Here is an 18,114-nt window from a genome sequence, read left to right as displayed (position 1 = left end):
TCTGCCAAAATAAAAGATCCCAGGATGAGCTGTATTATTCTTTTTTTTTTTTTTTTTTTTTAAATACATTTTGGCACTTTTAAAATATAAGTATTTGCCTGGATTCTTAGCCTGTCTTGCAATCTAGTAACTCCTAAATTAACCCATTATGCCAAACTCATGTTATGTACAACAGTGATTTTTCATGTGATTAAATGTCTTATGGCCACTGGAGGTAAAATAGTTTTCGACTTCAGAGCCTATCTTTAAGGACATGATGAAGTAGTCATCTTATGCAAACCCCCCCCCCCCACCCCCCCCACCCCCCCCCAACCTCCCCCCCCCCCCCCACCCCCCCCACCCCCCCCCCCCACCCCCCCCACACCCCCCCCCCCCCCCCCCCCCCAACACCCCCCCCCCCCCCCCCCCCCCCACCCCCGAATTAAAGAAACCCCCCCGCCCCCCCCCCCCGCCCCCCCCCCCCCCCCCCCCCCCCCATTCTTTCTTTGTGGTACAGAGTTTCCAATTTCAGTTAGAATTTGATATGATATGCTAAGCCACTTTGCTTTCTGCTGTGAAAAAGGCTTCAAAAATGTTAAAAGTTATGATAACTTAATAGAATTGAAAGCTGAATGAAACAATAAGAGACAGTGGGCACTGAAGAAGGAACTGAAGCTAATAATATAAGCAAGGGAAACAGATGTTAAAGTAATTGTAGTTAACAAAATAATACATTTTCCACATCCAGCCCTATATAGACCTTAAATGTGTAGTTTTGCAAGAAATCATTTTTTTTTAGAAAACATGTACTTTAGTACATTTGGAACTACACTAGGTAAAAGAAAACGGATTGCGGGCCTTGCTTTCTGATGGTCTCGCACTTGTAATGTCACCTGGAGAGTGAAATTGTCCCCTTCCTTAAGGTATGTCTTTACTGTTAGTAACCAACCAGATGCCTCCCCTAAATAACTTCATGCTTTGCAGCCAGTAAGAAATATCATTCTGAGGTGAAATCACGAAGGAAGTGCAAGTGTCCTGTTATGGAAGGTAAGCATACTGAGAACCTTCTTTTATCTGTTGCAGTGGTGTTGGCCTTCCACTCTCCATCTTAGTTCTAAACCTGTTCTAAATTGTTTAACCAATTAAACCTCAATCAGTAATTGTACCCGATAACCCTACATATCTAAATTAAATTACATATTTTAAAATAAAAATACTGTACATGTTTGTGATATAATGTTTAGTTGAAACTGTACATTTGAGGCCTATATTGATCGGTATTTTAGATCAGTACTTATAGTAGTTTTTTTTTTTTTTTAGGGTACAACCACATTAAAAACACTTTACCTTAAAAGAAAGATATATATGTCAAGTTTAGATTTTCAAGTTCAAGTTTAACCTTTTGCCTGTTTTGTCTTTAAAATATGTAACAATATGGAATTGAGTTACATATTATTTTATTATTTTAAGTTTTACAGACACCCACTGACTCACTCAGTCTCACATACATTCTCAAGCACTTTCTCACAGAAATTCTAATATAAATAATTTTTTTTCCTTCAGTGTGTGTGTGTATATATATATAAATGAACAAACAAAAAGCAAATGCATTTAAGACCTGCTAGAAAAATATTCTTATTTAGCAGTTATTTTGTTTGTAGATCCACTTATTGGGTAATATATTATCAGCACTTATTTGTTACATTTCTTTGGCATGAACTGCCAGTGTTTTGGTCTCTAGTATTTTTCAAAGTGTTTAGTGTACTGTGAAAAAAAACCCCAAGGTATTCCACTCCACAGCAAGAGTTGTGTGTGTGTGTGTGTGTGTGTGCTTTACTGTCTCCTGGCGTTCTGAACCATGGAATAGTTTTTACAGGAGGACTTGAAGCAGCTGGGAGGCCAGCTGATTGGCCAAGAGAAGGAGCAAGGCACCCGGGTCTGCACGTTCTTCTCAAAGAACCAGAACACTGGGTTCCACCAGCTCCGAGTCAGGTAGTTTTGAGGGGAGGACCTCAGTGTCTGGAAACAAACAAAGAAATACATTATTTAAATAAGGGAAGAGGTGGACAGTATGGACATACATTACTGTCCTGTATTAATGGCTGTTTTAAATCAGTCTATCATGTTTTGGTAATAGGAAACATTGGGCCCTACTCAAAAAACCTTAGGGACAGTTTAGGGACTGTTTTTCAAAGAGTGTTTCTAAAAATGATCTTTGGTTAAACAGTGCTTTCTAAAATGAGAAACTCTCTCAAAACAACTTAGTGTTATATGGGCTGAAAAGTTGTTGTTTATTAGTCAAAAACAGTTGTTAACAAAACTTTGCTTACAACATTCAGTACACTGTGAACTGGCCCAAGAAAACATGTTGAAAAGCTGAATACCGGTACTTAATGTATTACAAAGGTTGTAGTATGTAGCTGTGAACAGTAGATGGCACTGAAGCACAATTACATTGTCTCAGTCAAGAGGTAACATGTTTTACCTTTGTGAAATATTAGCTAATCATAAATTCTATAGAGAAACTATTATGTTATATTATATGTTTTCTCTGAAGAGACTGGTCCTTTGGAAACCCAAGAGTTGGCTATTAAGTCATTTTTTACTTACCAAATTTGTGTTCCAAACATAGACGCTCACAGTCCAAAATCTAATTTTTTTAATTAGTTTATTGTAAATACTAAAAATCTGGAGCTGCCCTTCAGATCTAGATGTCTGACACAGACATACGCAACATAGGCTTGATCAGCCCAAGTGTTTTTATATTAGTAAACTTGATACTGCTGGCAGTTACTTTTATAGAGAACAATTTAGCTGATCTAGTCTGTGTCATGATATAATCTATGGCAAGCAACTAGAACTGAAGAGCAGCTCCTGAACGCCGGTGAAAACACCTTGACACAAGAAATAATAAATACAGTATTTCATTATTTGCAATTAAAAACACTCTGAATGATTGCAATCATATAATCAAATCAAAAACGACACAAAAAAAACTCTCACACAAAATCACAAGAGTTAAATTACACAAATAAAGGCTTGAATTATTTATGAGGCTTTTGAATTATACATTTGTACTAGGTATTTTAAATCCTAGTTTTTATCCAATATTTTATGTTAGATAATTACGTAGACAATTCTGGGTTGGGGGAAAGCTGCATTTGCATCAAAAACACATACAAGAAGGTAATTTATTTGTATGCGGTAAAATCAAACTTTAAATGAGTACTTGTGTGTGAGGCGAGAGTGTATTAAATGGAATGTCCAGACAGTAAATTATGTGTACAGAAATAAAATAATTTATTTTTATTATCTATACACAACAAAATAATTAAATAACAAAAGAAAACAAAATAGTGTGAGGGAAGGAGTGCAGGGGTGAAATCCAAAACCGATCGTGATAACTCGTCTTTAATCGTCTTCGTGGTAAGCCATACATAAACAAAAAAAGACAAAAGAAATGTTAGTGTTTTTTTTTTTTTTTTTTTAAATCCCGCTGCACCAAACTAGTCTCTCCCTCCACCCGTTACCTATTTTACTTTCGGACCAACCCCGAACACAGTAGTACATTCCCTTTAGTATGTAATGTCCCGCCTCTGTAGTCAGTGGAACACCAATCCACAACTGACAAGTGTCCTTATCCTTCACTTGACTCCAGTGGCTGGAATTTACATACTCGTACTTCCACCCCTCACCAAGATGCCGCCCCTCAAAAGATGACTTTTGCCATGGTCACGAGATCTTGGTAAGGGAAGTCCCGAGTTGGTTTGATGCCATCTACTGTTGGGAGGCTGAATCACAGACTGAAATCCCTTTGACTCATCACATCGTGGTACATCCGGTAAAGGCACTCCGCGTGGAGTGCATGATGAGCACTATAGCCTGGACGTCGCCGGTTTGAGTCCAGGCTATTCCACTGCCAACCGTGGACGGGAGTTCCCAGGGGGCGGAGCACAATTGGCTGAGCACCACCTGGGGGGGGCTTGGGTTGGCCAGGGTGTCCTCGGCTCACTGCCCATCAGCGACCCCAATTGTCTAGGCGGGGACCTGTGGGCTTGCCTGTAAGCTGCCCAGAGCTGTGTTGTCCTCTGAGGTGGCTGCATGGTGGGTCTGCAGTGTGAAAAGAAGCGGTCGGCTGATGGCACATGCTTCGGAAGACAGCATGTGTTCGTCTTCGTAGCTCCCGAGTCAGCACGGGGGTGGTAGCGGTGAGCTGAGCCTAAAAATAACTGTCTATTCCAAATTGGGAGAAAAAAATGATAAAAACAATTGCCGGCAACTCAATTAAAAATTAAATAAATAAATGAATACTCTTGCTCTTAAAGAAATCAGATCTGCCAATGAGAGAACCTGCTCTCTTTCAGCCACTGAAAATCTTATTAGATGGTATAGCCTGTCTCATTGCATTTAGGAAGAATGTATCTTTTACATGTGTTGCAACCGAACAATTCCATGTCAGTGACTGGAAAATCCTTTCATAGAGGTGCAAGGGAATTTAATTCAGTTGACTAACTTTTTGCCTCACCTGTATATTGGCCATGGTGTGGTACCACCAAAAGAGTCTGGTGGTGATGTAGTATGCAATGACCACATCCACAGTGTAGTGTTCGTGACCCAGCAGGATGCACACCACTCCCACAGCACTCAGCAGCCAGCACAGCAAGTGGTACCACCAGAAACGACTGGGTGAATCTGCAGGTGCAAAAACACACTGTATGAGCTAGAGCAATAGTATTGTTACTCGGGAATAAACACATGAAATATGATAAAACCCAGCAGCCAAGTTAGCTGAAACACACAAGATCAATTGTGCACTTGAAATGCTTACAGCTGTTAATTGATGCCATGAAACAGGTAAAAGTTACCTTTTACAGCAAGGATTAAAACTTTAAAGAATTAGGTAGCAATTTAGAAACCTACCAACCTTTTAATTATCCCTGGCTTATGGGAGCAGGTAGCTTTAACTTGATCTTATACTTTAAATACAACATAAAAAAGAGGTTAAAAAATACTGAAGCTAATGAAATAAAGAAAAACACGGATTTATAAAATGCTTGGACGTACACCTTTAGACTATCAGAGATTTTTGAATGAGATGTTGACAGTGGGTCTAAACACTCCTTTTCACACTGTGACAGGGTACATCCTGCCCCTGTGCATATTATGTTTAGTATTATTTTTTACTTGCACTATTATTTAAATGCAGGGCGAGCGAAGTGTTGTCCTCCATTGTGTGTTATTGTTTTATGTTTGTGATTTAGTACGCGAGAATCCTCGACTGTCAGCTAGTGTGGCCGAGGGGTTAATAAGATAATTGATAGCTAGTTAGTCACTCGGCCACCACTACAAGAAATCTATAGCTTTTGCAGACAAGGGAGTGTGTTAGAGCTGAGCTGAAGTGAGACGTGTCACATGTAAAACAAACTTCAAAAAGGTATTCCCAAGTGGACACTCATTTTGTTCTGTTTTTTTTTTTTTCCCCAGAGCATCGTCGCGCCGGTAAGAGAATATGGTATTTTCAAGCAGGCTGCTTTGTATCTAACGTATCAAAGAGGTTAGACTACTGTAGAGTAACAATAATGGCTCATACAGGTACTACTGTATTGCGTTGGAATAATTCTCTTCATCCTTGATATTTGTATATCTGCGTGCAAACGGCTTTGCTTTGTGTGTAGCTATAGGCGACAATTGCAGAAATCAACACTGTCATGTTGCAAAGTTTCTAATGCAGTGCACTGAAGCTTGTCATGGTTTGAATACTTTGTGCATCAAAATAGCTCATCACAACAACAGGAAGGCTGTAAAATATGACAAGAAAATATGTAAAATATTTTCTATTGAAATAAGTCTTTCAGTTCACTACAGATAAGCCTCTATGAAACATATGTTAGTGAATAACACAACATTTATGAAGTTGTTTTCACATTTGTGAAGTTCATTTCTTTAATGTACATTTTATGTTTTTAGCAATAATGAAATACAATAGTTTCAGGTCTACAGGTGCCAATTTAATTTCTTAAAAAAATGTACATTGATAGTTGAGTACTGTACATGATACAAATACTGTAGTTTAAAATTACAAAAAAGAATTACGCCCTTGTTTCACAGAAGTGTGTTTTATCATGTAAAGTTTAAGAAAATAGACAATGGAGTGTACTGGTATTCAAGATTAATGCTATTTGTTGCATACGTGTGTCAGCTTGTGAAAGCAATACAATGAATTCGGTCAGTACAATGAATAAAGACAATGAATACAGGAAATCAGTCAGTCTGGAAGAAGGCGAGACTCCGTTGCAAGAACGTATTGACCTGGAAACGACATAGCAGCCGCAGATTGTAAAGGCAGCTGCACTTGTTTACCAAGGGGTCATGAGTGACAGCATATAAGGGGGAATCGTAATCTGTTCCTTCGCTTTGGTTACGAAATATAACCCGGAAGGACCCGTGCAGTAATTGTGAGATATCGTGAGTGTTTGTTTGACTTGTCTATAATTGTTAATTGTGTTTTCATAGACAGCTAACATGTTTTGGAGCTGTCGTTAAGGGCCAGCATAAAACCAGGAACAGCACTACACTATTATCATGCATTAAACTGTAACACCCACCACAAGCACTACAGCAAACACACCCAGGAATGGTGATCATGTTTGTATATTAAGAACATAAGAACATAAGAAAGTTTACAAACGAGAGGAGGCCATTCGGCCCATCTTGCTCGTTTGGTTGTTAGTAGCTTATTGATCCCAGAATCTCATCAAGCAGCTTCTTGAAGGATCCCAGGGTGTCAGCTTCAACAACATTACTGGGGAGCTGATTTCAGACCCTCACAATTCTCTGTGTAAAAAAGTGCCTCCTATTTTCTGTTCTGAAGCCCCTTTGTCTAATCTCCATTTGTGACCCCTGGTCCTCGTTTCTTTTTTCAGGCTGAAAAAGTCCCTTGGGTCGACACTGTCGATACCTTTTAGAATTTTGAATGCTTGAATTAGGTCGCCACATAGTCTTCTTTGTTCAAGACTGAACAGATTCAATTCTTTTAGACTGTCTGCATATGACATGCCTTTTAAGCCCGGAATAATTCTGGTCGCTCTTCTTTGCACTCTTTCTAGAGCAGCATAGCGAGGTGACCAGAACTGCACACAATATTCAGTTGTACAGTTTTAACATTACTTCCCTTGATTTAAATTCGACACTTTTCACAATGTATCCGAGCATCTTGTTAGCCTTTTTTATAGCTTCCCCACATTATCTAGATGAAGACATTTCTGAGTCAACAAAAACTCCTATTGTGGGAGAGATACCTGTGTTTATTGTTTGGGACTGTAAGGAACTCTCTTTGGCTAAGTCACCTGTTAATCTCTACTTTCCTATAAAAGCTAGATCACAACACCCATGTTTCATCTCGCGTTTGCCTTTTGGCCTTTGTCTTTAGCATTCAGCAATTCAAATTCGCCTTGACTGACAAGCTATTAAAAAAAAATAAAAACACAAAAAAACAACATCTCCTGTCAAGTAACATCTTGAAAATCCAAAGCATTGATATGGACAACCTGTTTAATCAATCCTCGACGGAGTCCGAGGATATCCAGCCTGAACAGCAATCTCCTACCGGCAACTTAATGCCGCAGCTTGTTCAATACAATCTTTCACCTGCAATACCAAGCCCCAATCTGGTGCTGTCCCATCCAAAACGACAGGGTTCCAGGCAGAGACCGGCTCCAGCACCAAACCAACTCATCTGCTGGCTGGTCGCCAGAATCTTGAAAGCCCTCTTTGACTCCGGGACCCAAATCCCCCCAAACTGAGGAAGTAATGCTCTATTCCTAACGCTTTGCAAAAGCATCGCGGCAGGGCCCATCTACCCCCTTCCATCCAAGCACCACCGTGCAACTCCAAGAGGCCAGCAGGCCTGCTACGGTTCAGTAGCCGCCTCTGCCCCAGGTCCAGCAATGGAGGCTTACATAGCACCAACTCAAGTACAAACCTGTCCGACTGATTCAAACCTCCAGACACAGATTCCAGCTCCAGCCAAATCAGCAGAAATCAGTGTACCTCATCAGCAAATATTCAAGGACATTACAGCATTTATGCAAACATTTGCGGATAACATCTCAACCATAAATACTCGTCTCGATGGCTCCCTCCTACCCTCAAGCAGCACTCCTTCTTTATCTACAACATACCAAAAATTACACCAGTGTTCAGCCTGTCACCATCTACTGTTGCAGGAATTCAGTCAAGCTCCACTACCAGGCGCCACACCGTATCTGCTCCACTCCACCGCCAAATCATCGAGGGTAAGGATACTAATCTCATATAAATCCTCATTGCAGCATCCAAATTCATTGACCACTGGGTTGTAAATTGTGGAGATGTATCAGTCACCTTAAAATCCATTGACCCCCACCTGCTAAAAGATCTTACTTTTGGTGAATTTGTTTCAGCATTTTCAGTATACTGGGACATTTTGTGCACCGCATTTCTCCATCGCCGCGAGGACCTGGATTCATATTTAACATACGTAGTAGAGCTATCAGTGATATACGGAGGGACAATGTTTTAAGAGTATCATAAAAGTTTTTCAGCCAAGGCAGCAATATCGGACAACAACATCAACTGTGGCACACCTGATCACGACTTATTCAACCGGATCTTTGGTGGATTGCAGGCTCACTCATGCGGGGTCTGTGCGTCTACAGAACACTCCACTAACCTCTACCCAAAAAAAGCCATTGCAACCGGCCCAGCTCTACCCAATCTCCTAGGACCCCCCTCGCTTCAGTAGCAGACTGTCAGCCGCAAATCTGATCCACGCATCTGCACCCCCCCAACGCCTCATACAACAGGGACAAATACACATGACCAGTTAAGTTTGCTGGAGAAAGACAGATTTGTAATAACTTTAACAGGTCATCCTGTTTTAACTCCAACTGCAGATTCATGCACGTATGCAATTTCTGCAGTGACACGCACTCCAGGATAATCTGCCCTCTGCAAAGAAAAAAAAATGACAATCTTTACTGACAGTTTCCACACCCATCAATGCAGACGCTCTCACTGAAGCTCTCCACACCTGACTAGCAGTTCACACAGCACCAAATAGACAAGCTACAACACAGCTTACATACAGGTATCACCAGCCTCCTCCTTCATTTGCAAAAACCTCAGATCCGCCACTTCGGAACCACCCTCATTCAAAAAGAAATCGAAAAGGACTTTATTGCTAGCCCCTTCCCCTCCCCACCATTCCCGGAATACAGAATCAACTCAATTGGCATAGCTACATGAACAATATCAGGGAAAAAGCACATTATAAGCGATCTGTCAGCTCCTGGTCAATCCGCCTGCAGTATTAATCCACTAATTCCCCAAGAACAGTTCTCACTACAATACATCACTTTATCAGACGCCATTAAATTCATAAAAATAGCAGGGCATGCCGCATGGCTGGCAAAAGCCGACATCACAGACGAATTTAAAGTGATGACCATCCATCCCTCTCTAAGGCACCTATTCGGAATTTCCTGGCAAGGTGCATATTACTTTTCATTGCAATTAACCTTCGGCTGCTGGATCAGCCTCAAAATATTCGATTCACTTTCAGACGCACTCTGCTGGATCCTTTTAAATGAATACCACTTACCATTTCTCTTGTACCTTCTGAATAATTTCCTCCTCATACTTCTAGTATCACAACCTCCAGCCCAAGCTATCTCAAAACCAAAAATGTTGTTCTCAAGCCTATTAAAACATTCCAAAAAGCAAAAACAATCAAAAAGAGAGAACTCCTCTCTCTCCTCTCTGATTTCAATTATGCGATACACATCATTCCCCAAGGGAGGACATTCATATCACGTCTCCTAACCCTCTCTAATACCACGCAAAATCACAAGCCTCCATCCATATGGAAAAGGTAGGAAATGTCATCATGCAATTAACAAGTTTAACAGGCTCCTTTCCGTTTTTAAGTAATGCCCATCAGTTTACAGTGTGTTAAAAGGGGGGGATTTGGAAATAAACCTATTAGAAGAAACTTAAAGGGTTTGCCTATGTGGATTACAATTTACCAGACTTAATAACTACTTCAGAAGGAAATTCCTCTTTCCGCAATCAGGGCAGCTTCTAAACTAAACTCAGAAAAGCTGATTAGCGGGCTTCATTTACTGCACACAGTCAAGATAGGATATTTAATGCATTTCACCACCTAGTAATAGGTTAATAGTAGAAAATCCTAGTATCTATTAATCACGGCACACTAATGATCCAAGCATTAACTGCAATAGAAAAAATATACAGAACAAATACCATGTCATATTAAATGGTAAGAAATTACATATTTTGAGAAATATTCTATGAAGTAACCAGTTACAAATAGAAATTTTGAGATATGTTTTCATACAGGAAGGGCCTGGTTTGCAGGGCCTGGAGGATAGCATAGAGATAGAGTGAGAAAGAAAGGGGAAATCAAAGAGAGAAGATGCAGTTTCTTATGCAGAAAATGGACTAGATTTGCAGCAGTAATCAGCAATAAAATAGAATCTCAGAATTTGATATTATTGAATTGCTATTGTGTAATATAATAACTATGCTTGTTGTGTAGAAATGAAATTACAAAGACAATAAGATCATTGTAGCAAAGTGGTTTGCAGTGCGCAGGTTTAGAGGCGATGCTGTGCTTAAGAGAATGACAACAACGTTACTGGTAAAATCATTGTTTATTTTGTAATCCAAAGTCACTTGACAACAGTAAATAATAAAGTTAACTGGCAATATACAATGATGCGTATTGCTCAGTGACAACACAGGGTTCAGTCTAGAAATAATAAACACAGTTCTGAATCCACAAACAATATACAAACACGGTCCAAAGTCTAAAGTGAGTGCTGTAGTGCTCGTGGTGTAAATACAATTAATCGTGAAACAAGTGCAGAGATGTCCGTGTTTGTGCTGGCCTGTAGCGACAGCTCTGGATCATGTTAGCCGTCTAATAACAACAAACAAGTATATAATTAGACACAACAAAACACTCACAATATATATAACACAGTTCTCCTTCCAGGTTAGTGTTAACCATAACAAATGAACAGATCACCTCGCTACGTCCCCTTATATACCGTCAATCACACCCCCCCTTGGTTAACAATTGCAACCGCTCCTCCAATCCACTGCTGCCACACAGTTTCCCTTCCGGGTCAATGATTTACTGCACCGTAGCTCCGCCCCCTTTTCTAAATGGCAGACTTCCGCCGAACCCTGGGAATAAATTGTCTGGCCTTCCAATCCAGAGCACTCTGTTCCCTTTACATAGCACCCTCAAAGGTCAGGGGGTGGGGGGAGATTCCACTCTGAATATCATCATTAGTCTCTGCATTCACTTTCAATATATTAGATGAAACATTGCCAAAGTCAAAAAATAAAAACCCTAGAGTTTCCCCGTAGCTTGGAAGTTATTCACAATAGTTCCACACTGTCCCAGTTTAAGGACTTAAAAACCTGGTCACCTTATTCAAAGGAGCAAGACGAATGCTGTTTACTTTGAACCATGCTGAAGGTTCTCGCGTCCTTTATTTGTTTGTTTATTTTGGCTATCGTGCCGTTTTCTTTTGTTATTTTAACCTTTGTAAATATGGCTCCGGATGAATTTCCTGGTCTGACATCACCCCACAAGCCATTCTGCCACACACACCCATTATTCTCAGACGGGCTCTATTCCAGTAAAAATACTTTTTACTTAAAATACATAATCAGTGTGAGTGCCTCAGATTAAACCAAAAACTTGTATTCAATCAATGACAATGTACACATTGCAATGTGATTAGTAATTAATTATAAATATCTGTCACGTGAGCTGTTATTGTTGCTGTTTCTTGTAATGGAATCTTGCTGGAAGTTAAATGTGAATCTCATGTCATGTGAATAACTTCTGCAAAAAAAGTGTGCTAGGAGGTGGAGTTGGAACTGGTTTCAAACAATGCGAACTACAGTAAATACTCCCAGACAAGCTCAACAAAATTAGGTATTACGCCCCATAAGAGCATAAAAAAATCTGCCCTTTCTAACCCACAGAGGAAACACATTGAGGAGGGGCTATAATACTGTAAATCCTATTATAAAAACTTACATGTGAAATCTGGTTGTTGTTTTGCACTAGTGCAATCCACTAAGATTTTAAAACGAGTGCAATACAAAATCCACTGACTAAATAAAAATAAAATAGAAGTTCAGACTATCAAAGAGCTAAGAGCTAAGCATTTGCTAAGCAACTAATATAACTATTGGTGAAAGAAACCAACAAATATTTTATTTCAAGAGTAATAACCTACTGCAGTTTGATAAAGAAAAAAAGTCAGCCATTTTAGAGACTTCAAGGGTAACACACAACAAATTCACCAATGCACTATACCTGCAATGATTGAAGTTTGTAAAACAAAGAGACCTAAAGATGTAAGAAGTTCATTATTTGGCAACAGAGTGGATGGTGTCAAACAAATATAAATGTTGTAACTCCTTAACACCAAGGCTTAAAGGAGTTAAACTGCTGTTTAGCTTACTGAAAATGTGTAAACGTGGCAACAGGCATGGACCTGATGCTGCATGAGAGAAATCTTCCTTACTGTTTCTATTACACTCTATCAGGGGAAATGTCATGCAATACTTACATTCCTTGATGAACAAGTAAGTCAATGTCAGCATCACAGTGTGTCCGCTGTAGAGGAAGTCGCCACACAAGATGTGTGAGCCGGTGATGGACAGGCCGCCGCCCGAAATCAGTTTCAGAATCCTCTGCAGCTTGGCTTGGGAGTCTCCATGCAGCTGTGGGGAAGAGGGAAGGGTGTGTACTGTGCTGTTATTTATAAAATATACAGCAGCAAGTAAATTTCCCATTGAGTCAATGATGACACAATTTTACCCCAGACATCAACCTTCCCTTTCAGATAACCTTTGGCTTGGAAATAATGACATGGCATTCTGAGGACTTCCCTCCTTAACATAGTCATCTTGTGAATATCTTTAGTTCATACATAAATATGGACACATTAGAAATTATTAGGTTATTATCATAACCCTGGTTCCCTGAAATAGAAATGCAACTATTACCTAATGGGAGATATCTCTTATAGCCAGAATTACTTGAGCACTTATATCAAAGCTGCTCCTTTAAGAGCCCCGTATGTGTAAGACGTCATCTCCGCACCCAGGAGAAAAATAGGCCGGCAGCATTAGAGTGAACACAGTGACCTTAAAGGGTAATGTTTGCATTTCTAGTACGAAATGTAACCATTACCGAATGGGATACAATACCAAGCCATCGCAAGTGAAAGACTTGCAGCACCGGCAGATGTGCTAAAAAGGAAGATAAACTGCCTTAGCATTCTGGCCATGAGGTTTCATGGCCGTTGTTAGAGTCATGCCCTGAAAAGGAGGGCCGAAACAAAACTGTAGAGTAACCAGCTTTGATGGTGGTAAGCACCCAGGTGTTTGAGGTGCGTGATCATCAATAATCCTGGGAGGGTGGCAATGCTGGTGTAACAGAGAGTGGGGACTCTGTTGACCACACTGCAGAGGACGAATGGGGTGAGTCATGCTGCGCCAGTGTTAGAGATGTAGAGCGGTCCATTGAACAGCGGGCCAGCCTGCTTTCCAGTGTCCTCTTAACAAAATAAGCAAAAGACGTGCAATAGCTTCAGTCTTTAACTGCTCCTTCTGCATGCTCTCTTCACAGGCAGTGGATGCACCTATCATTCTTATCCTCTGCTGGAATGTTTGTTTATCTTGCAACAAGCACAAAAGTGAAACCCATGCATCGTGCAAGGTTGAAAAAACAGTTCAGCCATGCAATGTATGTGCATAAGAGCAGACAGTAAGATGACTGGTGCTGAAGCCTGATTTGTACACACAGTACACAAAAATGGAGCACTGGTAACAGTCTTGGTGTCAAACTGGACTAACCTGGACTAAATCATTGGTACAGATTATGATATGAACCAGATGGCTGGTACCAACCTTGGTACTAATAAAGGTGACTGGTGCCTACTTTGGTACCGACCAGGTCACTGGTAAAGGCTCTGGTAGCGGCACTGGTACAGACCATGTGACTTGTATAGGCTTTGGTACTGACTCGTACCAACCAGGTGACCAGTACCCGCTCTGCTACCAACCAGGTGATGGTCGCAGGTTCTGGTACCAACCAGGTGACTGGTACAGAATTTGGTACCGGTCAGGTGACTAGTACCGGCTCTGGTACCGACCAGGTGACTGGTACAGACTTTGGTACCAGCCAGGTGTCTGGTACCGGCTCTGGTACCGGCTCTGGTACCGACCATGTGACTGGTACAGACTTTGGTACTGGCCAGGTGACTGGTGCCGGCTCTGGTACCGACCAGGTGACTGGTACAGACTTTGGTACCAGCCAGGTGTCTGGTACTGGCTCTGGTACCGACCATGTGACTGGTACAGACTTTGGTACTGGCCAGGTGACTGGTGCCGGCTCTGGTACCGACCAGGTGACTGGTACAGACTTTGGTACCAGCCAGGTGACTGGTACCGGCTCTGGTACCGACCAGGTGACTTGTACCGGCTTTGGTACCAACCAGGTGGCATGCAGGTGAAGACCTGAAAAAGCCACTGGCAAACGGCAAGCATGCACTGTAAAACAGACAGGGGCTGCAGTTGCCTGCTAACTAGAAAAAATCTAGGAGTCTTCGTTGTCAGTGCAGCAAAGCTAATACAGCAACGGCACGGAATTCAAAAGGCTCCTGCCAATTCGACAGCACAGTGCAGATAAAAAGCCGTTAACACTGGGAGAGTCTCTGTAGTGTAAAAAGCTGACTGGAAAAAACCAGACCGCTAGCACAGTATACCGTCTGTGAAAAGAGGCAGACTCTAGGACAGGGAGACGGCCTACGCATGCGCTGGGTTCCTGAAAGAAAAACAGAAAATAATTAGAAACTATCTATCTATCTATCTATCTATCTATCTATCTATCTATCTATCTATCTATCTTCTATCTATCTAATCTAATCTATCTATCTATCTATCTATCTATCTATCTATCTATCTATCTATCTATCTATCTATCTATCTATCTATCTATCTATCTATCTATCTATCTATCTGTTTGCAGAAGTATTCACCCCCTACCAATAATGTCACATTTTGATAAAAATTACAAATACTGTATATAGTTTTTCAAACAAATTTTTTTTATTCAAAGCTATAGTGGTTAAACTGAACACTGTTCTATGAGGACGTTAAATGTCAGCAAAATTACAAAGAAAATGTACAAAATGAAATTTACTGGTTGCATAAGTATTCAGCACCTTTTTCTATATGTCTGTAGTATCATCTACATACTTTTTCGCAAACTCCACACGTGCTTTAAGAGTAATGGCTTCTTTCTTGCCACCCGTCCAGCTTTGTGTAGGGACTGGCTTATTGTTGATGTGTGAACACTGACCCACCTCAGATACAGAAATTTGCAGCTCTCTCAAGGTCACTGTTGGCTTCAGAGTGACATCCCAAACCAGTTTCCTGCTTGCCTGGCTGCTCAGTTTGGGAGGGCGACCTGATCTGGGTAGTGTCTGGTGGCATGATGCATATTCTACTTCTTAATGATGGACTTCATTGTGCTGAGAGGCATAATAAGCACCTCTGAAATTTTCTTGTACCCTTCTCCTGCTCTACTGCTTTATCCGACTTGTTTCGAAAGTTCTTTGGTCTTCATGGTTGCTTTAGTGGATCATTATGTGAGTTGCAGCTTGAAAGTCTTTATATACCTGAAGGAAATTATCTACAAGTTAAACCACTTTGAGTACACACAGGCTGAAACTATTTCACTAATTGTGTGACCTTTCAAACAAATCATTTGCACCTGAGCTGATTTAGGGCTGCAGTAGCAAAGGGTTTGAATACTTTTGCAACTGAGATTAATCTGTTTTTCTCTGTAAATCTTACTTATTCTATATGCATTTTTTTTTTTTAACTTTATCAATGTGGAGTAGTTTGTCTAATTTTGAAAGTGTTCTGGAGTATGCTCAGGTACCAACAAAATGTGAAAACTTTGCAGGGGGGTGAATACTTCTGCAAAGCACTGTATTTATGAAAAGGCATTAGCAAAAAGAGCCAAGTAGCAAGGAAGAGAGTGTGAACTTAGCCACAACAAGGTACTGAATCCCAGGGAAGGAGCAGGGAAAGCCGTCAGCTTCGCGCAGGGCACAAGGCCTCAAAACCTAAAGCTAAGAAGAATTATTGCTTAAAAAGCTACATAAAATATGAAATAAGACAGAGAAAAAGTGAATTAAATCAACTTCTCCATAGTTATGACTTAAAATAATCTACTTCACCGAATAAGCTGTGTAGGATGTGTGCAACCAGTCAGCAAAAATGATGGGAAAGCAAAAGGATCTATGTTGCAAGAGGTATTGTAGTGGGTGCCCACATATCCCTCAACGCAGTGGCTGCATTGACTAATGTGTCCAAGTAGACAATTATCTAGGTGCTCCTGGAATGGCAACATTAGCAGAAAATCACCACCAGAAGAAATACAGTGGAACTCTGAACAGTGGCACCATACGGCACTGACCAACAGACACCTGATACAAAACACAAAAAACAGAAAGTACTTTGACAGACAATACGGCACTGTACGGCATCCTTTTTAAAATCGTAGTGTGACAGGGCAAGTGAACTCTGTTCAGGAAAATGTCCACCTCCCACCAGCAGGAGGGGTCTGGGGAACTGACTGTCTTTGTGGCTCTGCCAACAGGGTTAACATCATGTAGGAGTCAGCCTGATAGGAGGCATGTGAGAGGTAATTGTCTGCGCCTGTCCCTGAGCTCACCCATTAGAGAGGAAGACTGCAGAGCTGGGGTTATGGCGCATATAAAGCCAGCTGCTTTACCTGTCAGGTTAGTGCTTCTGTCTTTACAGAAAGAAACAAGTTACAGGTTCCAGAAGAACTAGAGACCGGTACCTGCTTAACCTGAGAGATTTCTTTCTTTTCCTCTGCCGTCTTAGCAGAATAGCGCTCGCTCCGCAGCATCCTCAGTTGTATATAGTGTTCGTCCTTCTTTGTGAAAAAGATAATCACTTGTAAATATTGTTTTCCACCAGTTGTGGCTTAAACCACAAATAAAGACTTTTGTTGTTTTTGGACTCTGTTGTTATTGCTTGCCTTTACTGGCAGTAGGCTGTCTAGTAAAAAAACACTGTGTTGTAGCAGTGGCTCAATCTGCTTATAATGATCAAACTGATCATTTTATTGCAGGCAATTTACTTCAATCCATCAGTTCTTGTCACTTCCCTTTGTCGAATTGAAAATGGTTTTAAAACATCCATACACTACATAAAGAATCAGAGTTTATTTATTTATTTATTTTTTGAACTAACTCAGAACTTTATGCCCATCTACTGTAAATACAAAAGATAAAGTAAAAAAAAAAACATCTGATCACTCATTAAATGTAAAAACAAAATGTACTTGGATAAATGCCTGATTTTCACTGGAAAGGCACTACATCTGCCAGCACTATTTTAGGATGGCCCAGGCCTTGCAATCCTGGCAAGTCTTGCATGGCTAACTTCAAGTTAAGAAGCATTTCAACCCTTTAACCCTTTTAGCAGCCCAAGTAACCATGTATTTTAAATTAGAAAGTGTACACTGAAAGTTTTCATAGAATACATTATACAGCATAGTCTCCAGTCCTCTACTAGAGACAAATATACCTTTGGAGCACATTTCATGTGCATTCCAGGCACAGGTAGCGTTGTAACATACATGGTCATGCACCTGTACAGGTAAAGGGTTCCCATTATGAAGAAAAACCTTCTTGCTGCTATTGACCTGAAAAACAACAAAACAATACACACATATCAGTATTCTGTACAAACACCACAACACAAGCCACCGGTACTCTATTCCTACATTTTACAGCCATTTTACCATGGCCTGCTTACTGTATTGTTGTTTCATCTCAATATACAGTTAAACCTGTATAAACAGCCACATGAATTTTTCCCCCCAGGAAAATGGAATGGCAGAGGCACTTTGAATAAGTAGCCACAAATGTTTGGTTCTTTAATTCAGGTTTACTTCTAAAACACTGGTGCAGTGTTTACAAACTCATTACCATCCTCCTG

At 40.6% G+C, this 18,114-nt stretch overlaps 1 protein-coding gene across 1 annotated transcript in view; it reads right to left on the bottom strand.

The window, feature by feature from the left end:
• Positions 1-476: 476 nt before the first annotated feature.
• The window catches only part of LOC121296427 (phosphatidylcholine:ceramide cholinephosphotransferase 2-like), a 76,086-nt gene continuing 58,448 nt past the window's right edge, over positions 477-18,114 (bottom strand). The window contains exons 3-6 of the mRNA XM_041221997.1: positions 17,701-17,818; positions 12,636-12,789; positions 4,505-4,671; positions 477-1,998 (exon numbers count right to left, since the gene is read on the bottom strand). Coding sequence (XP_041077931.1) covers positions 1,813-1,998; positions 4,505-4,671; positions 12,636-12,789; positions 17,701-17,818 — 625 coding nt within the window. The 3' untranslated portion in view covers positions 477-1,812. The remainder of the gene's footprint in view (positions 1,999-4,504; positions 4,672-12,635; positions 12,790-17,700; positions 17,819-18,114) is intronic.

The sequence above is a fragment of the Polyodon spathula genome, chromosome 2 (genome assembly GCF_017654505.1).
Source record: "Polyodon spathula isolate WHYD16114869_AA chromosome 2, ASM1765450v1, whole genome shotgun sequence".
NCBI lineage: Eukaryota > Metazoa > Chordata > Actinopteri > Acipenseriformes > Polyodontidae > Polyodon > Polyodon spathula.
This window is presented reverse-complemented; position numbering and strand designations above follow the sequence as displayed.